Source organism: Phymastichus coffea, unplaced genomic scaffold (assembly GCF_024137745.1).
Source record: "Phymastichus coffea isolate CEN01 unplaced genomic scaffold, Cenicafe_Pcof_1.1 PCOF00009, whole genome shotgun sequence".
Taxonomy (NCBI): Eukaryota; Metazoa; Arthropoda; class Insecta; order Hymenoptera; family Eulophidae; genus Phymastichus; species Phymastichus coffea.
This window is the reverse complement of record NW_026706820.1, coordinates 7,870,565-7,893,020: the sequence shown is the minus strand read 5'-3', so window position 1 is coordinate 7,893,020 and position 22,456 is coordinate 7,870,565. Positions and strand designations below refer to the sequence as shown.

General features: G+C 34.4%; 1 protein-coding gene across 10 annotated transcripts in view; it reads right to left on the bottom strand.

Moving 5' to 3' along the window:
• LOC131671445 (SET and MYND domain-containing protein 4-like) overlaps window positions 1–22,456 on the bottom strand; it is a 352,834-nt gene that overhangs the window by 73,011 nt on the left and 257,367 nt on the right. The window contains exons 12-13 of one of the 10 annotated variants that reach the window (XM_058947929.1): window positions 19,135–19,217; window positions 18,835–18,896 (exon numbers count right to left, since the gene is read on the bottom strand). The exons of 8 other annotated variants lie outside the window; for them this stretch is intronic. In XM_058947929.1, coding sequence (XP_058803912.1) covers window positions 19,160–19,217 — 58 coding nt within the window. In that variant the 3' untranslated portion in view covers window positions 18,835–18,896; window positions 19,135–19,159. Of the gene's footprint in view, window positions 1–18,834; window positions 18,897–19,134; window positions 19,218–22,456 lie in introns of those variants that run through there. One more of the 10 variants, XM_058947920.1, reaches the window with a different exon arrangement.

Below are 22,456 nucleotides of genomic sequence, written 5' to 3'. Positions count from 1 at the left end.
ATACGTACTATCGAAACGCGTTCCCCGGAGTGGTCTCTTGAGTTTTGGGAATAGCCAGAAGTCACACGGAGCCAAATCAGGCCGAATACGGTGGTTGCGGAACGATATGCGTCGAATTTTTGGCGAAATGGTCACGAAGAACGAGTGCAGTGTGAGATGGTGCATTATCGTGATGCAAAAACCAAGAGTTGTTGGCCCATAATTCTGGTCTTTTTAGACGAATTGCTTCACGCAAACGACGCATAACGCTCAAATAATATTCCTTATTAACAGTTTGGCCGGGTGGAAGGAATTCATAGTGCACCACACCACGAAAATCGAAGAAAACTGTCATCATGACCTTGATTTTTGAACGACTTTGACGTGCTCTTTTCGGTCTGGCCTCGCTTTTAGCACGATATTCGCTTGATTGGTCGGTTGTTTCAGGGTCGTAAGCATAAATCCAAGTCTCATCTCCCGTAATCATGCATTTGAGCTTGTCCTGATAGTCAGAAAGCATTGTTTCACACACATCAACGCGGCGACTTTTTTGCAAGAAATTGAGCGTTTTCGGTACCAAACGAGATTTGACTTTTCGTAGGCCCAAATGGTCTTTCAAAATTGTTTTCACAGATCCTTCTAATATTCCGATCATATCAGTAAGGTCTCTAACAGTCAACCGACGATTTTCGAGCACTAATTCCTTCACTTTATTGACGTGTTGGTCATCTGTTGACGTCGATGGTCGTCCGGAGCGCTCCAAGTCATCAACACGTTCTCGACCCTCTTTGAAGTCTTTGTACCACTTATAAATATTTTTCTGCGACATGGTAGAATCACCAAAGGCCTTCCGCAACATCCTCAACGTTTCCGCAGCCGAAATTTCATTCCGCAAACAAAATTTGATGGCTCTTCTTTGCTCAATTAAATCAGACATTGTAAAAATCGAAACATGCACTCTTGGTCGTTTGGTAAACACAAGCGTAAATATATTACTGATGATGACATTGACATGAAATTTGTCCCACATGTCATTCGCAGTCCTACCAACTCAAGAAAAAAAGAACTAGCCCGAAATGTTAAGCCCGCGAAGTTTAAATTGAAAATTCACCTTACTTTTTGCCCACAGTAGTACATTGCTATACTACTAATTTCATAAATCATTTGGTAAGAATTTTATCCTATAAATTATTCGTTTCACTGTTCATAAATAAGGATAATGGACAGATAAATAACCCAACTTTAAACATTTTAATTTATATGAAAATAATTGATCATAAACAATTTTTGGTCAAGCCGTGTAATTCACAAATACATGTGTCGATATAAAACTCCGAACTGTCAGTATAGAATACATCTAATATGATTTTGAATAAATCAGCTAATATCTGTAATATATCTGTATCGTGAGTGGTACAATTTTCCTTACAAAACCATTATAATGGAAGATTATTTGTAAGCTCACCTTCTTTGTTAACAACCAATCCACATAAGGCTGTTGTGGCAAATACTTCGTTACCGCTAATGTTTGCTTTGCCGAAACAAGCTAAAGAAACTTCAATTTTATGTTAACACGTTTTAATTAACTTTCTTGTTAAATTGTCTGTGTGAATTCTTTTATATGTATATAACATCAATAACTATTTTTCAGCATCTATTAATGATGTTGGTAGGAAACAATTGCTGATTTTGTTCGCAACATTTTATACATTGTATTATTTCGATTGCAAAAGGTGTTAAATGCTCTTTTGCGTAGAAATCTTTTTACATTTATGCTTGATTTATGAAGTTACAAGTTTTGAAAATGAAATATAATCTTTTTATGTATATCAGTTATTGTTTATTTATACTACAGAGCCTTTGTGAATAAGATATTCATTTATTGCATAAGTCACAAAATAGGCGTTGCGCCCAAACAGGGACCCGAAGGGTTTTAATATTTGTTCGAGAAATTGTTTAGGATAAGTTTAGGAAATAAGATTTAAGGGTTTGATATTATTTTCTCATTAGTCGTATGTTAACTGTATTATTTACATTAGTTCAATTTTTATGAAATCATGCTATTCACTAATTAGTAAATGCATTTGGAATGGTTTCGAATATTTCTTTCTGTTTAAAGCTATAAGGTGAGAGAGTAAATACAAGTTGGAAAAAAATAAGTCATATACTCTTGAGCGGTGTCATAGCACATGATTAACATGTAATTTTCCATTTGTAATTAAATATGGAAACATTTGATTTAAACATTTTTCGGTACAAACATCCAATTGATTAAGATTAATAGAATTGTAAATTCGAATTCAATTAGCATCATAATAATAACAAGTCTAGTGACCCCCTATACATTTATTACAAAAATTATCCCAAGAGAAATATTTACGCGCGTTTATAACGCAAGAAATCAGTTAAAACCACTGTTTTTCAGGATTCTTCATAACTTCTGGTACGTATAAGCTAATTCAAGGTTGAATAATGAAGTTTTCTGAGAATGCTCATTTAACATAAAATAAAAGAAATCGATGTGATTGTCATTTAATTTGGTTCCGTTCAAAATTAATTTTATGTACTCCCCAGTACTTAACTAATATAGCAAAAATCTATTATTCTTATTATGTATATCATGAAAATGAAAATGCTGAGCATTACAAGACTTAATTTGAGAGTATTGCACTATTTACAACACCTCAGAAAAGCCATCTCCATCTCTTGCCGCCCCGTAGCCATCTGAATAATTATGCTCAACTCGCGCCTTAATAAAAAAAACCTTTTTATATCCCATACATACCCGAGAAAACGATGCAACAAGTTGAAGACATGATATGGCGGAAGGCGAAAACAAGGAAGCAGCTGACACAAGAGAGAAAATTAAAGAGCACATGCGTACTACCACGTTCTGACCCCGCCATTAAGCGAAAAACGACGATAATTCACGACCGTATGAATAACATGCGCCGACCAATAAAAGATCGACAAGTTTTCTATTTTCGAACCGACCATACGCCCGCAGGAGAGTTGAAAGAATCGGAAAAACGACAGGAAACGGAAACGTATACTGGCACTCATGGAAAATGAAGAAAAAAAAACGAGAGAAACGACCAGAAAAACTGAGGCACTGACACATACGTGTCACATACACTTTCTTCTGGTGCCTAGAATCGCCCAGAAGAAGAATCGCCGAAATCTACTGCAGCCGACAAAGGTGAGCAACCGACAATCAATTGTTGTTGACTGTTCGCAGATTATGACGGTGCCGTTGAGCGCTACGCAGTCACCATGCGGAGAAAACTCATGTTCCCTACTGGTACACACCGACACTAGACACATGCAACTAAACGATGATCGAGAGCTTCAGAAAGCGAGAACTAACACCGGTAACGATAGCGAAGCGCACGTAGATAAGCGAGGGCCGCCATTTTGATGAGCAGCAACAGCTCGGATCGGCTATAGCGAGAAAGGGAGCGCGAGCTATAGAGAAAGAGAGAGAGAAAGTGAAGTAGAAAGAGACAGAGAACGAACTAGAAAAAGAGAAGGAATAACTACAGGCGCGCAGAAATTGGAATTTTCTGACAAAACCCCCTAGTGACGTCTTGAATATAATAGACCAAATGATAAATTAAGATGAATTTGTATTTTGCTCACATCGAAAATTCAACAAGAGTAAGGGTAGATCTCTCACATTAATCAATGTTGACTGACTTAGTTGGGGTGAAAGAGGGTAAATAGCAATGCGGTAGCAGATAATCAGAGAGCGCTGTTAATTTACGACTTTCCATATAAACCAATAAGCCGACTTCTTCTCGAAAGAAGAGGATGAAAAGATGCCACTCGCCATTTTTGCTGCCGGACGCCTTGTCGCACAGGTGCGAGTAAGCAAATCCGATATTCCTTTTGTTGTGAGAAATGAAGTACCAACAAATCAAGTAAGTAAGCAAAGTGCCGCTTGTCGTGAAAATAAGTGTGGTCCTGAAAAACATTCACGTTGTTCGATTCGTCGAGACGCGTGGACCGTCGCCGTCGTGTAGAATAGCATAAACCAAATCGCACTGATCACCTAACATTTTAGGACTTTAGAAAATAAAAGAGTTGAAGTAGAACTAAGTTTTATTGGTTATTTTTACCTCGCTGACTGATCTTCCCCCTACACGCTGATCCCTTTATTTTCAGCTGCGGACGGGATATTGAGCGAGAAATTAAATACGAATGTTCCGTGTATTATCCATTGAACTCTCGACCCAATAAAAGGAGTTACTACCTGAAATGCCTGGCACTCCCTCGATAAGGAAAAGACATCCGAGAGGATACAAAGTGACCAGTGAATAATAGGAGTTGGCTTAAGAATAAAAGGCGTGAATTTCACACTTCGTCTGCTTTGCGCAGTCGATTTATAACATCTTTGCGGGTGAAGTCGATTTCGCGCCCATTCCGACTCAAATCCCTGACGACTGTCTTACCCAGAAATGGTGGTCTGGCGCCCCTTATAATTTAGTCGAGGACACGAGTCATTCTAAGCCTAACCTTGTGGTGGTGAGATTTTGCAGGTGCAGCCTAAATCTCTCGAAATCCCCCTCAACATTATTTACTTGAGTGTATTCCATTCTTATAAATTATTAAATGCTTTTAGGGAAGAAAAGCGTGTAAAGTTATAATTTTCAAACGTATTCTAAACATGATACCTCATTTATTTTAATCACAAATAACGTTTGAAACATTTTCAAAATTAAATTAAAAAATATTGACTGAAAAATACAGTTGTTCCAAAAGCTATTGCTAAAATATCACAATCGTTATAATTATTTTGATATTGAACCTTTTTATAATATTGTCTCTATCAATTTTTCCATTTATAACAAAGAATAGAAATAATTGATTTACAAATTGATCACTGCACTTATGCAATTGATTAAAATTTGACAAATTGTAAATACGAATGAAATTAATATCATAATAATCAGAAATCCAATAATCCTGTGTACATTCATGGCAAAAATTATTGCAATTATACATGTATAAATGCATCGAATCGTAAGGAACATGTTCAAACCACTGCCGTCCTAGATATTGTATAATTTTTTGTAATAATACTCTATTTTGGTTGAATAATAAAAGATTGTTTTTTAAAATGTAAATTTAATATGAAATTAAATAGAGAAATATGATTATTTTGTAACGTTGATTCGTCTAAAATTAATATACTATCAAAAGTGTATAATTTATAATGAATATGTTTGAGTGTACTATTTCAATTGGCTATCATACCAACAGTGGCTTCAACATAGTATATATTAGATTAATAACAAATATCAGTTGCAAATATTTGAACATGTATCTGAAAATAGTCACTTAGAGCAAATTTTTTATTATATTTATTTTCATCGGAGTAACAACAAATTTAATTGGCAGATTTTTATTTTATTAGTAGAAAATATATTCATGAAGTACTCAAATAAAATATGTACTTAACAATTTAATTGAACGGAATAAATTTTGTAAAACAATAATGTACGTATAATACTTAAGTTTTTTGTACAATAATTATTATTATGGATTATATAGAAACAACTAAGTACATGCATTTTCGTATATTTTTGTGAATTAGTACGGTATTGCTACAGTAGTATAAGTACAGTAGTATAGATATAGTACGAGGTATCTTATGAAAATTTAAATATTGCTTAACCACTATTAATGAGTTGACATTTCTTATATTTTGAATCCAATATGATTACGTAAAATATATAACGATACAACAAAATTAATTACACGTACATACGAGTATATATCTATTGAAACGGTAGTCGATTCGATTAATCGATCCGTCCGCCATTCGGTACACTCGCGATGTTTGAGCGAACGACTAAGAGAGAGTAGGGGGCGCGAGAGTTTAAAAGTTGTGACGAGAGCAGGCCATGTGCCGGTCTCTCGTCTGCGTTCTCCCTCCTCCACTCGGCAAGGCGTGTTGGCCAATGTTAGGCGCATTAAAGTATGCGCCTAACACTTGGTCTTTTTGTTTCAGCGCCAAGGACGGGCCAGCGCAGTTGAGCGCAAGAAAAGTTGAGGAGCGCGGAGAGAGAGTGAGAAAAAGAGAGAGAGAGAGAGAGTATTAGGCCCATGCAGGGATTGGCAGGCGCGCAACGCGTGACCGATAAGCGGCGCGTCGCGTGCCGCCTAACTAATAGGTCAAGGTAGGGAGAGGAGCGAGCGCCGCTGAGCGACTGCAAGACGAGCGCAAGAACTATAACTAACTCCTACTAGAGTGCAGTAGTCCTGCTAGAGAGTGCAGTTTGGGATAGCTGGAAGGATGGTCAACCCTACTGGCAACAGCTTTGTCTGCGACCGTAGCCAGCTCACCCCTGCAAGGAGAGTCAACGTCGCCTGTGGATATTTGGTCAGCGATAGCAGCCAGCAGCTAGCAACGATCTGACCAGCGACGACGACCGGTACTTCCTGCGGCAGCACATCGCCCGGGATCCACGACGTTGCTAGGAGCGGTGAACAAAGGTCAAGCCTTCTTTTCTTCTTTCTCTCTACACTCTCTCTTTCTGGTGATACGACGACCGGTGCGCGTTGAATAGGATAGCCAGGCATCCACGTGCCGGCTATCTAAAGGTTCTCGTTTAGGCTTAATTTGTAGTAACGTAAGTTGCGACCGGCAAATTGTCCAGGCGCCCACGTGCCGGGCAGTTCATCCGGTATAGGTTCGCGTAATTTAAGTAAGTTTGTAATAGGTTAAGTACGCGATTGGATATTAAGACGAAATGCGAAATATTTATTTGTGAATACTATGAGTAGTTTATTATTCTATTGTGTAGTTGGTTAGTTAGTAATTAGACTATGTTATGCGCGCGTATGTTTAGTTTGAACAATGATTAATAATAATAGGTTGTAAGTGAAATTTGATTTCTGTCTTTATATAATTCATTTATTAACCTCTCCTCGTTCTTCTCCCTCAATTGCCTTGAGCGAAAGTGCCTCACTTACCCCGCAAAGAATTGGTAACAAAGGATAGAGTTTTGTTACAAAGTTTTCAGTTAAGCCTTGGCTGTTACTTGTGGAGTACCGCCAATTAATTTGCACAGTGTTTCGCCGTTATTTTCTTACAAAGTTTTCCTGAATTTTTACGTACGAGTGTTATCGAGGAAAAATCACAGCGGCAGCATTACAGCAGCAGTATTTGTTGGAATAACAATTGTTCTCGAGCGAGGCAGAGCAGCTGGTACCAGAGGAGCACCTTCTATATTTCTTTTCAACAATTACGGCTGATCACCATAATTGCATCACAGGATATTTGTACCTCCCTTTTATTGCGCGATAAAATACTAGCGAGAGTATTTTATCTATCGCGATCGTTATTTTTTTTTTATTCGCGCCGAGCGTTAGTTTTCGCGGCAAAGTTTCGGATACTCTCTCTCTTTACCTGTATTATTGTGTAACGTCGGATAATTAATAATATTATTTTATGTTTTTTTTTGTATTACGACTTAAATGCATCAGATTATACAATTTCGAGAAACGAAAATACGTTGGAAAGTTTCTCTTTTCAAGGTTTCTTCAAATTCGAAGAAACGACAAGCTAACCAAATAGTCTGTGATTAGAAAATAGATACAAAAAATTTTACGACTTTGTTATACGCGTCTATATGCTTAGGATGTCCTTGCAGTAACAGCGTGGGCTGCCGGCGCTCAAACCCTATGCAGAACGCAGAAGAAAAGAGAAAACTTCTTTTATACGTTTCCCACAGAGTTTTCATTTTCCCGTTTAGTTTAGTCGTAATAAAGTTAGAAAATTATTTTATTCTATTGAATAGTTTTGTGCAATTAGATAAAAATTAAGTCGTACAATTTAAAATTTAAGCTAATTTTCATTTAAGTTCCATTTTATTTTAGATTTTAAAAGATGTAAATAAATAACATTTGAGAATTAAATATAACTCTTAGATTGTTATTTACATATATTAAATAACTCATAATGGATAATTATTAAGTAATAAAAATATGTTAAGTCCTTGCTCGTTAAAAATTTAAACAATAGTATTTTTATACGCGATTTGGCATGAGTAACTCCATCTATCTTAAGAAAATTGTACACATTCCTATTGCGGAAAAATTTCTACCAATCAGTTTTTGAAGTTTTCATGCCCAAATCCTTCAGAGCCCCTTGCGGCCTTATTTTGAAAAAGAACGCATCCCGAGGGATTGTGCTAAGTAAGGCGCGAACTGTTTGCCACTGCTACGCCACCCGCAGCAAAAAGTGCCACGCTCACTGGAATCCCTCTCTCTCTCTCACTAGAAGCTCAAGGATTCTTTTTTTGGAAACTCAGTCAGTTTTTAGTTTCAATTGCGAGTGTGCAAGGCTTAAATTTTTACAATTAGTTGGATTATTTTTTTGAAAAGGACATCACATAAAATAAACAGTTAGTTTTGTTTCAATTATTTATTTTCACATTTCTTCCCCTTTCTCAATTCATTTTCACAATTCCGTATCGCTCGGTCCTCTCGTTGAAAAACGAGTTGGATAGACTTGATACATAGCTTAACGCTCAGAACTTGGATCATTAGGATCTTTATAGGTCTGAGTGGAATCTATTATCAGGTATTCACTGAACCTTTTGAAAGGATTGGTGCTTGACTATTGGATTTTTGATTCAGGGTTAATTAGTATTTTTAATCAACATCAATCTTTCCTTACTCGGGTAAAGTAAGAGATCACAACCCAAAAAGGATAAAAAAATTTTCCCGTCTCACAATTTGTAAGAGGTAACATTGGAGGCCCCGCTGGGGATTGTTGTTAGTTAAAAATACCCTTTAGAAATCGTGTTATCTGTATAAATTCTTTTTATTATATGAATTTTGTTACTAGCCTTACTTTGAAATTTTGAAAATCTTTTTGAGAGAGAGAAAAGAAAAAAAAAAGAGAAATAAATCATATCCTATTTTGTGTTGTAAAAGAAAAGATTTTTTTTTATTATTCAAATAACTTTTTTATATTTTTATATTGTATTATTCAAAATATTTTTTTTTGTATTATTCAAAAATTAAATATAACTACAGAGTTCTGTTAATTGTAGTATCTATCAGATAAAAAATATTTAGAAAAAGAAAAAAAAATCACTTGATTAGAATATTTTGTAGTGTGAAAAATGTTTAGTAAAAAACAAAGAAAAAAAATCACACTACAATTTTCTGTAGAAAAAAGCTCTATGAGTAATTGAAAAGAATTTAAAAAAAATTGGAATTAGTTTTGTGTAAAAATAAAAATGAAAATAAAGTTTTATTGTGGTCTGATTATGTAAGGATTTTTATCTTGATATTCAAAGTTTTAAATAAATTTGGGAAAATAATTTTTGTTTCTTTTGTTATTAACGAATGAAAGTATAGTCTTTGAAATAAAAAATTGAGAAATTATAAAGAATTTCGTTCAAAAGAAAAGTTTTAAAGAGATTTTTTGTTGTTATTTTTCTCTGTCTATTAGTGGATTGTGGGTATAAGAGCAAACGGAAAAATAACCCATCTCAAAGAGCACGGAAAAAGTTAAAAAAAACGGTAGCATCTGTCCTTTTAGAGAAAGTATTGCGAGACGATCCATTGCCGCACTCAAATTGTTCTACACCTTTGCAGCCCTCATTGCCATTACCAGAGATTTTGCCACCTTTACCCTTTACTCTTGAAGAAAAGGAAGAATTTATTGCAAAAAACGTTTGTGAACATGGGAGCATGCCAATGACTTGTGGTCTATGCAATTTGAATATTTATACGAGTTTCAGAATTCCAAAAAAAAAACTGTAATTCACGTTGTTAAAAAGAAACATCCTTCAAAAAAACATTATAGTTTAAATAATTTAGAACTTGACAAGGAAAAAAGGTAAAAAATTTTAAATTTTGAAGAGAAATTTATGAAATCAATTAATAGTTATAACTTAGTATGAATGAAAATTTTAATAAAGCTTCATAAACATTGTTAATTTTCTTGGTTGTATGAATAATATTGTATAAATACTAAATCTATATTCAAAAGTAATTGTCCTTTATTTGTTTTTTTATATAAATTTCCTTTTCTCTGGCAATCTAGTAAATTAAATTATCAATTTCAATCATTGATGTCGGAAAACAAACGACCTTTGACAAGAAGTCTAGGTACAATTCTGGGAATCCGTAGGACGACGATCCTACCTTTAAAAAAAGAGGTTTACCACGTACTCCCAAGAAAGAAAAACCAGATATTTTGTATCCGCACTCAAAGTTAATAAATTTAGAAGACAAACCATTAGAAACTCAGAAGGATTCCAAAGTAGAGAGCGTTAGTTCAAATAGTTCAATTGACTTAGAAAATACTATTATTGACAGTAAAAATAGTAGTTTAAATAAATCAGAAACTAATATTTATTTGCGAATTAAAGACTTATCTAATAAAATGTCGAATAACGAAGATGATATAGCTGTCGCAACTGCAGGTCTTATAAATAGAACTACTTTTCGTGATGTGCTATCAATAATTCCAAAATTCGATGGAAAAACTGAAAACCTTACAACATTTGCCGAAGCTTGTAGGGAAGCGAGATCCATGTTAGATGGAGTCAATGAGCCTCATTTCATCAAATTGACTCAGTTTAAGTTAGAAGGCGAAGCTCAGGCTTCAACTATTGGTATTACATTTCATTCTATAAATGAGTTAATAAAACACTTAACGGATATATTTGGTTGTGCGCAACGCTTAATCAACTGCTCGGTGAGCTTGGAAACGAGTTTCAGCGAAAAGATGATAAGGTTATTGTTTTTTCAAATCGCATAAGACAGTTAACCACTAATATTCTTGAAGCAAAGAAATTAGAAGGCGGCACGTCAGCAGTTACTAATGAATTTAAAAATATTATAAAAAAAAATGTTTTTGATTGCTTTAACCTGTTAACCGGAGAAATCCCTTTCTAATTACGCAACATATAACGGGCGCGTCCTTTTCCACTAAGACGTGTATGAATGACGTATTACCATAGTAGTAGTAAGATATTCCAGGACGCAATATAAATATCAAGGACGTATTATTATGTCCTACCCGTACCCGATATTGTTTACTTTTGACGTATTTATACATCCCGCTCGGTTAACAGGTTAAGAAAGGCTTAAAATCCGAAATTAAAGTAAACTTACTAGTCCAAACGAATTCGGATACTGCTGTAAAGAATGCCATTAAAGTAGAAATAAATCTTGAATTGTTATCCAAGTTAAGAACTAACCTTAGTAAAAAGGTCACTCAAACCGCCCCAAAGAAGATTGCAAATACGTGTTAGATTTGTGATAATGAAGGGCATACAGCTTTGATGTGCAATTCAGTTTCTAATCAGAAACAACCGTGCAATTATTGTAAAAAATCTGGTCATTCTGAATATCGCTGTTTAAAAAAAATAAAAGATCAAAGCACCTGTCAAATTTGCAATCGCTCTGGTCATATAGCACGCGATTGTCGGTCAGGAACAAATTGTCAATAATGCGATCGAATTGGTCACATGGCTAAGGATTGCCGCACCAGACGAGATAATCCTGATAATGACAGTACCTGCCAAATATGTAACCGTCGCGGACGTAATGAAAAAAATTGTAAGAGCAACCTTGAGTGTTTTTATTGCAAAAAGAAAGGACATTTAAAATCTGAATTTTATAAATTGAAAAATAAAAATTCGGGAAACGCGGGAACTTGACCTCTCAAAAGGGCGCGACACAGAGGTCGAACAATCCAACACAGCGTCAATTGGAGGAAGTAGAAGAAGCTTTTCTTCGTTTAATGCCTTAATAATTTTTGCTCGAGTACCTGTTATAAGTGCTAATTTTTCGTAAAATAAAAAATCTACTATTATGCTTGATTCCGAATCTGAAGCTAATATTTTGAAGTTACCTACTTTACGCGATAATTTATCAATTATTAATCGCGAGAAAAGATTTACTTTAAAAGGTATAGGTCTATATCCTTATCTTATTATTGGAACTGTTACTAAGAAACTTTTTGATAAACCTATAGAATTTTTAGTTGTTAATGGTAATTTTTCGATGACTACTGATGCTGTTCTTGATTCGAATTACTTCACTGAAAACAAAGCTATTATTGATTTTGATGAAAGAAAATTTAAAGTTGATCGGTATTCTATTGCCTTTAAAAGTTTCGATGATTATCAATTTTGTGCAACAAAAATAAAAAGAATGAATAATTTCAATACGCTCTAAAGACGTCCTAGTCAAATTTCGCCAACTGTACAGTTTTATAATATTTATACGGGAACGAAAGATTATTTTCTTGTTGATACTGGTTCTAAGTGTAATTTAATTAGAAAAGGTAGTTTATCTCCATTGGCTGAAGTTGATGAAAAAACAATAATATAATTGAAAGGTATAGATCTCAATGCTCAAACAACGATTGGTTTAAGTATAATAACTATTCTTGGCTTAGATGTATTTCATGTTGTTACTGATGATTTTGAATTACCTAATGAAGGTGTACTGGGTACATCATTTTTTTAAGAGAATAAAGCAATAATTTATTTTAGAATAAATATTTTATAGCCACTGGCAATCTTATGCCACTTATTTTACAAAATAACGATGATAAATTGCCACTCAGTTTTGCCTCTATAAGAGTTGATTCTCTTGAAGAGAAAGCTGTTCTAGTCGAATTAAATGCATTTGAAACTAGTTAGTTTATTTATTTACAACTTATATGTTACATGCATTTGAAACTATATTTGCTGAACGTGAGACTTCTAATCTCGCAAAAAGACATGTTTTTACTATTTCGCAAAATGAAACTTTTGATGATCTTAATGTGAAAAATTTTATTTAAGATGAAGATAATTTAGGTATTGCAGACTTGTTAGTTGAAGAAAATAAAGATAATTATAATAATCAAAAAATTGAAGTATATGTAAACCTAGAGCACATGAATGATGAAGAAAGAAATTACACAATTAAGCTAATTAACGAAGTACGAGACGTTTTTTATCTACCCGGTGAGATGAAACCTAAATTGAATCATCATATCGACAAATTATTAAAAGCTGGTATAATACGTGAATCTAAATCTTCTTACAATGTACCAGTCTGGATAGTCCCAAAAAGAACCGATGAAAACGAACGTATGGTTATGGACATGCGGGAATTAAATGAGAAAACTCTTGCTGATTCATACCCTATTCCTAATATCACTCAAATTTTCGACCAAGTTGGGGTGCCAAGTTTTACACAATTTTAGATTTAGCCATGGGATTTTATCAGATTAAAATCCATCCAGATCATGCTCATAAAACTACATTTAGCACACTCTTTGGTCACTATGAATTCATACGCATGCCTTTTGGTCTTAAAAATGCACCTGCTACTTTTCAAAGATTAATGGATATGTTGTTAAGAGGTTAACAGGGATTTGAACTTTTTGTTTATTTAGACGACATTATTATTTATGCTAATGCCATTGAAGAACATGGTCGAAAATTTAAATTGCTTGTAGAAAGATTACGAAAAACTGGATTAAAGTTACAAATGAGTAAGTGCAACTTTTTAATGCGACGTGTAAACTATCTTGGACATGTTATCAGTGAGAACGGTCTTGAGCCTGATCCAAAAAAGGTTGCAGCTGTGCAAAAGTTTCCTCAACCAAAAAATGTCAAAAGCATCCAACAATTTCTAGGTTTATGTGAATATTATCGCCGATTTATAAAGGATTATCCAAAAATCGCTAAACCTTTGACTAAATTATTGCGTAAGGACATAATTTTTCAATGGAATACAAAAGCTAACGAAGCTTTTCACACATTAAAAAAGGCATTGCGTGAAGCCCCAGTTTTACAATTTCCGGATTAAACTAAGGGCTATAATATACGAACTAATGCCTCTGGTTATGCTATAGCTGGAATACTCTCACAGGGTCCTATTGGAAGCGACAGACCAATTGCATATACTTCACGTGTTTTACGCGGAGCTGAACTAAGTTACGAAGTCTACGAGAAAGAAGCACTCGCAATTATACACAGTGTTAAATCCTTCAAATCATATGTTTACGGTCAATTTATAACAATAATAACTGATCATCAACCTTTGGTTTGATTCAAAACTGCAGATTTAAATACTCGAGTATTGAAATGGAGATTCCAGGTTACCGAATATGACTATAAAATTGTTTATATACCAGAAAAATTTAATGCTTCAGGTGACGCTTTATCAAGAAATCCAGTAGAATCAGTTGAAACCAATACAGTTGCCGAACTACATTCTATCTCAAAAGCTCAAAGTTCCGTCATAAATTTAGTTTTTTCTCCTGAATTTGGGGATACAGATGTCGATATAAAGTTTTTAATAAGTATTTTTAATCAACATCAATCTTTCCTTACCCGGGTAAAGTGAGAAATTACAACCTGAAAAGGATAAAAAAATTTTCTTGTCTCACAATTTGTAGGACGTAACAATTGTTAATAATTGTAAAATCCTATTTGCGTGCGTTAGTCTTTCGGTCCATTAAAGATTGTAATTTTTCTAGTCATAAACGTTATTAATTATATTCGCCACATTACGTAATTTCGTTTCCTATTAGTATAACAGATTTATTACAGATTAAATTTTAAGCCGATTTCATCTAGGGGATTAGATGGAATAAGCATTAGGTCACTCACACCTAAGGTAGATCGAGTGTCACAAGTCAGGTGACTCAAGGTGATTTCAACTCTGTTGGAAAGAAGACACTGAAACGAAAGTATCAAACGTAAAGGCGAATACACATATACCCATACGTGTTTAACGGAGCGGCGGTTAGCTCTGATTCGTGGGAGTTTGTGCTTTAATAAAATTCCTTTGTACTAGCTAATCTACCCCGTTACACTATCAATAAATTATTACGACTACTTTTTTATTTCAATAATCTTAATAAATCAGGTATCCTTCGTAATTCTGCATGTAAGAATACATAAAATATAAAAATAGAAACATTACTTTATAAAATAAAAAAAACTCAAAATTAATTTATTTCGTAATATATTCAATGATGTCATTAGAAAAAGCAATTCAAAAAATATTTAAGTAAATAAATTTAATCTTTAAAATATTTATCTAGCAAAATGATTGGAAAAACACTATTGTGGCACGAAGTCACGATGGTTCAGTGGGTGAGAACTCAGACTTCTGTGTAAGAGATTGTGAGTTCGAGCCCCAGGTATTTGAAAATTATTAGAAATTGTCATATGTTTGTTACCATGATTCCGGTGGTTCTAATTTAACTTTAAACTGTAGGTCAAGTTATACTGTATGTAAAACTTTCTTTTCCTATATCATTTTAAAATGGTCTATATACTTATGATTTTAGGGAACGAAGACTAATGCGTATAGGTACCCAGTATACCATTGCATTGGTATAACAATAACAATGATATTGTCGAAAATCTGAGGATGATTCCGTGTTTTGTAAAGAACCAACAAGTAAAAGTCAACGATTCCTACAAAAAATAACCTTCTTTTTAGCATAAAACCAGCATGAGATTGAAATTATCACATTCGTTTCAGAAATTACGTTTTAAACAAAAGCCAAGCAAACTTTTACTACTGGATTCAAAGTATATAGGCAAACCGCAAAACTTAACTTTCAGCGAGACGTAACAAATGATCCGATAATGATGAAATTATAACGACATCTATCCAAAGATTTTTTTTTATTCTTTACATATCAATAGACAAAGTATCTCAAAAGTCCCGGAACCGCCCAAAATCTCAAGCTTGAAGCATTATTGGAAGAAAGTTTCAGAAATTGTTTATAGTTTTATTATTGATGAATTTGGTGATGATCTTAATTTTGACCTCAAAGTTACTTTTGAAGGTCATTTCAAGATTAACTTTTCTTTTTTTAATAGAAATCACTACTTATGAACTCAGGTTCGGAAAAAGTATTGGTCTGTATTATCATAACCTTCATTTTAGGACTAGGATAAAAATCAGAACATCATCTGACCCTCAGTTGCAGGTACATATATGGATATAAAATTTTATGCTCTTTACGAATACGAGATCAAAAATGAGTTTTTTGTATAAGAAAATAAAGATGACCATAAAATAACCTAGTAGAAAAACATCAAGGTCAAAATTGAGTTCCCCATAAAATATTCCCTTCCGAGTAGTAACTTTCGTCTGAAAACATTTTCGTAAAGCCGTATAATTGTATTATTGTATAATCATTTGGATAAACAGATTAAAAAAATAATATCGAAATTTGCATGACTTTGATCTTGGGAAGGGGGGGAGGAGTCCCGGATCCCACACGTCATAGATTATCTAAACGAAAAATTTTCCATTGATTCCAAATCTAGATCCATAAGTAGAAATTCCTACTTAAAAAACGAAAGTTAACGTTGAAATTATTTGAAAAATAACTTTTAGAATAAAGTCAAGGTCATTGTCAGATTCGCCAATGATACAAATAGATGTAATACAATATCCTTAAGAAAATTAAAATAAATAAGGAAAAGTGAAAATTTCAAAGAACTTCAAAAAAATTGAAAAAATTTTTTCAATTTCTGTAATATCTGTTACAAATTGATGTTTGGCACTCTAAGCAACTGCAATAATTCAATTTTTTCAATGGCACACGAAAATTTGAGGATGATTAAATTAGTTTACTAAAACTATATTGTATTTGAATTATAGCTCATGTCACGGTAAAATCATTTTTTCTTTAAAAGTATTGTTCTCAATTTATATTTTGCAACGGTAGTCGATTCCAACAATCGATACGTTCGTGATTCGACATACTCGAAGTGCGAGAGCAAACTTTTAAGAGAGAGAGAGGGGTCGTGCGCAAGTTGAATTTTCAGTATAGCCTCAGATGTTGTATAGATAACCGCCAATTTTTTCTTGTGTTTTTTTGCCGTTTGCCGAGCGAAAGTTTTTTGGTTTTGGTACGTGCGTGGGTATGATATTGAAGAGTGAGAAAAAGCAACTGAGCCAAGAGCAGCGAAGAGTTAGACGAGCAGCAACCGATCCGATAGCTAAGGCAGCATCGTCGCAGCATTACCAGGGAGCAAGAGTTGTTTGCCAACATCAATTACGGCTGATCACCGTAATTGCACCGCACACTAGGTGCACCACCTTTTTTTCCGCGTGACGGTATAATTCCTCACCTGAATTCGTAAGCGACCGTTATCGCATTCACGCCGAGCGTTGTAGTTTGCGATAGAATTTCGTATTCTCTATCTATCTCTCTCTCCCAGGATAAATGTTAATCTTATACGCGTGCGCAAGTCTTTCGTCCCACAAAAGACTGTAACTCTTATTCCTATAAAAGGTTTGATTTTTATTCGCCGCATTACATTCTTTCGTTTCCCTTTAATTTAATGGATCCGTTTCCTGAAATCTATTTAAACCGATTTTGTCTAGGGAATAGTGGAAATAAACGTTATTCCACGTACACCTAAGATAAAGCAAATGTCACAAGTCAGGTGACTTGAGTTGAGTTCAACTCTATTGGAAAGGAGACATTGGAGCGAAAGTATCAATCATAAAGGTGAATACACGTATGCTCATACGTGATTAACGGAGCGGCGGTTAGCTGTGCATCGTGGGAGATTGTTCTTAGACAAACCCTCATTGTAAAAGTTAATCCACCCCGTTACAATTTTTTTGAACTTAAAAATCACTTTTATTTAGATCAGAACAAAATAACTGTGAAAGGGCTCATTGTCTTCATTGGCATATGCAGAATAAAAATATGATTCAAGCCAAGCGTTATATAAAATTTGTTGTAAGCTGGCTTAATAAATAGATTGAATGATATAGAAAAGTTAAGTTTTTATTAGTTCATTAATGTTCTATGGTATGAGTAAAGGAAAAATTAAACTTTTCTTTCAAACAATACTTTTATTAAGCATGTTTTAGCCCTTTCAGTCACGTAATTTGCACGGTCATTTGATCATCATAGTAGCCTACTATCTTAAGGTTTTTGGGGTCGTGGAATACCAAAATGAAGTCAGATTTTGCAAATTATACACTTATAAACTTATACACTTATACATAGCATTACTTATATACAATATTATACACTTCAACTGAATTCAATTAACCAATACAATTTGGAGTGATTATAATAAAGGTTATTGATTTAGAATAACTGGATAGAGAAATAATTCTTAATCTGTCAAATACTGAATAGTTTAAAGCTGAATATCACAAATAGGTAATTATAAGTAGTAGGATTACGTTATTTAGCTGTAATGACAAAATAAATCACATAAAACAGTGCAGAAGAAATAATAAGAATTACAGCCACTCCGAAACAAGTGATCTTTTCATTAGAATCGGAAGCTGTCTCACTCTTGTCGTTCAGGCCCCACGCCAGTGTGGATCAAATTGCATCGATCACAAGTGAATAATTAAGTGAGATAATAGATAATTAAGTTAGATAATAGTGAGGAAGAATTTAAATATATAAATAAATACTGGATACTTTATTGATGTACAAAATCGGCTTTACTTATTCAGAGCGACTCTGTAACAAAGAAGAGAAACTAGCTATCACACAACTGAATGATCGATAAAGCGCCTAACTACGATAGCGTGACCACACCGAGGATCGGTATTGCATATATCGTCGGTAAAGACTCGTGGCAGCTGATCGGTACGGGCTCGCTCAATTCTCAGAGTAAGGGGGTGAGACGGTAAGCTAAGACTTGCCCGCCAAACAAGTGGTCACGGAAGTGGTCGCGCTCAAGGCGGGAGTCAGAGACTCAACTCCCTAAGACTCGTCAATAGCGGCGGACAGGGTGAAACCACCAGATCACCTTGGCTTGAAGTATCGTCTTCCTTTATGGAAGGGATATCGTAATGCTCTAGCCTGCCTTCCCTGGAATGTGCCGGCCGGGTATATTAAATGTGGATGATTATCCTGGATGAGGGTGTGTGGCTGCCTGGTGATCGTTCACGGAACCGGTAGGTAATAATGGTGACATTACAAAGGAAATGAAAAACAAAATAATGAAAGAAACTAAACAAAAGCAGAAAATATACGAAAATATCAACTAGGGGATTTAATTTATCTCCGCTTAAATACGAAAGCAAATCAAAATAAAATAAATAAAAAATCAAATTATAAAAAAAGATAGAAAAACAAACCAAACCACAAAAATGACAAGGTGCGCCACTTACCTCATCCACACCAGATCACATACTACTAGCCATCGAGGAGGCGCAGCCGCCCCTTCGGGGTAAGTTTGATATAAACAGGTACCCTGGAACATATAGCGAGTAATTCACGTACCTAAACTATATAGATAAGCATGAAACAAAATACAAAAGTCGTACAAATACATAATAGATCAGAAAATGTAAGTCGTGGTTTCCAAGAGCCCTCCGGTTAACAGGCGATTGCCGGTTATATGCTCGCTGACCGGTCGCTTGTTTTACTCGTGGATGGACATATCTCTACAGTTTTTTAAACCTGCATTTCTTACTGTCCATTGTCAGAATATACATTTCCAAAGACAAAACCTGCAGCATGTGTACGGGCCAATGTACGAGGCATCTAGCATCGCTCTTCTATTTAACATTCGTGCTGAAGAATAAGATCATTAACTCCAACATATAGGGGCAGAGTACTCTATGAATTACTGTAAAAAAATAACTACATTCCGATATCCACTGGAGAACCAACATACTAGCCTACAGATATAAACAAGCTTCTGGATTTGATTTACTTTGCTATGGTAAAAGATATAAACAAAAATTATTTTTAAGTGTTATCATGCTTCGATTTATCATCAGATCAATCGTCGGTACTAATTACTCTACACCACCGAGTATTGAATAAAGTAAATAATAACATTAAAGTCGACTGGAAAAAATATGCTCTTGGCATAGAAGAACGCATAACGTGTGACGTTTCTCTTAAAACAGCTAATAATGTAGAAAACAGCAATAACTCGCTCAACGTAATTCTAACTGAAACTGTTGACAAATGCACTACTACAATAAATACGTAGAAATAAAACACAATCAATCACATCCATTAAAATAGCTTAAAAAATCAAAGAAAAGAGATTATTCAGAAAAAGGTATCAGATAACTTGATCAAGTCAAGACAAAGTTAAACTAAATAAAACATCCAAAAATCTAAAGAAAATATTATACGAAAAAAAAAACACAAACGTGGAATTATCTCATATTACTGAGTTCTACAGAAGCAACAGATTACTCATTATGGATAGTTACTAAACGACTTAAAAGACCAACTACATTTATACCTCCTATCAGAATACGTATATAATTCTGACGCACTAGCACGAGAGCTTCCATCAAAGCATGCATAAGCGCATCGAACGCTTGTTACTGTTCAGAATGCCATGCCGTGTTCTTGTGCAGAAGCTTCGTGAGAGGTACTTTCAAACGCGACTCGTGCTCGATGAACGTAAAGTATCATTCACATATTCCTAGAAACCCACGCAGCTGTTTGATATTTTGCGGCATTCAAAAATTCAGAACGAACTGTATGTGATTGGAATCCGGTCGCACTTCTCTCTCATTAAAAAGATATCCTAGAAACATAACGCTTGAGCAACCAAACTTGCTTTCCTCAACGTAGATCTCCAGCCCCATTTAGAACATACGTCTCCGCGTCCTCTCGAGCAACCCCAAGTGATTCTAGAATGTCTTCATGACTATGATCAAGTCATAGAGATATTTGAAAACGTGCGGTTTAAAGTCTGATCCAAACACCCCATTCAACAAGCGCAAGAAGATTGCGGAAGCGTTTACTAGACCAAAAATAATACGGTTACACTGCCAGAACCCGCAGCCAGGTACACCAAACTTTGCGTATTTTCTGCTATCTTCTTGTAAGAGTACCACTAACAATAAGTAGGCGCTTTTCATATCGATTTTTGAAATATAGCGGGCTCCTCACAACTTATCGAGTATAACATCTACCCGCGGCATGGGGTTAGTGTCGATGCGAGTGGTCATGTTCACCGATCGCAAGTCGATGCAGTCTTGCTTCTTAAAAATCACTAGTTCATTTCATCATTCGCTCTGAGACAGACGGATCAATCCTTTCTTATATCACTTTTTAATTTCCTGACGAATGAACTCCGTAACCTGCGAAGAGTATCGGTGTACAGGTGTCTTGATCAGCCTCGCACCGCGAACATCCATAATATGCTCAATTACTTCGGTCTGCGTAAGTGACTCTTTCAGAACTATCTAAATCACTATTCAGAGCTATTTTATTACGTGACTTACCCTCACCTCGACATAGTTGATCAATCGTTATTGTTGATTCTGGCTGTATGTTAAATCTATTTTAGCCAGTGTGTCAGTTTTATATTAGTAAATCTGTTAACATGCAGTGTTGTGACTGTTAGTTAACAGAGTGGGGTTACTGTTAGTTATTCTTACTCTTCAAAATTCAACAATACTGTATCGTTCTTGGTGAAAGACTTGTGCTTAAATATTTAAACGTGTGAAAAAAGCGTGTAGCGAACTAAGATTACGTGTGACATTGTACATAAAATGTGCCTGGGTACATTGATAACTTTATATTATTGTCCATTCTAAACTTACTTATGTTTCTGTAGTTTAGGCACCATGTTATGGAGTCTACTAATCAAGACTAGAGATTATCCAACGTCGTTTCATACATTATCTTAATCATAGATGTGGTAATAGACTGCATAGGATTGATCATAACTATTCATTGGCTGCCCAATAATTTAGCATCTGCTCTATATCTTTTTTCATTAAATTACATTCAATATTATTTTTAAATATAAGATTTGTCAACGCCTCATTCCTGCTACCTAACTAGTCGCATCTTTTATTCCGTTTCTTCTCGCCTTCTTTACAATAGTGTTAAAACTGTTACATCCACACCCGTAGAGGTGGATTGAATCGTCTTTTTACTATTGATAAATCATGTAAAATCATGAATGTTCTTGAATTGCTTTTAAATATTCATTTTACTTCTATAACAAAAATTAAAGACCATTGTAAAACCGTAGATATTATCCCACAATTAGTCATTATTAGCCGCTTTAATTAATTAATCAATTATACGTATAGATATTTATTTTATTATTTATTTTTATCGTTATACTGTTTACTGTAGATGTTTCTTAGCGTATTATTTTTATTATTTTTTTATATTCTTTGCGTATTGTTATTCTTTTTATTATTTTATTTTTCTATGTTCAGTAATTTATGTACTATTTTAGATGACAGTATTATCTTGTATAGCCAATAAACAAAAAATTAAAAAAAATACTTATAGTGCTTAATTGAAATACAAAAAGCACTTGATTAACATGTATAGATTGCGGTAATCTGTTGAAAACTTCGGAAAATCTATTCTTTATCGAAGGCTAATTGATCTTTATTGAAGGCTAACGCTCACTGTGCTCAAGTTGCTGCTACTGCTTTTCTCATTGATAACATCTTATAATTTATAACAACGCTTTCAATGACGCAGCTGAGAATG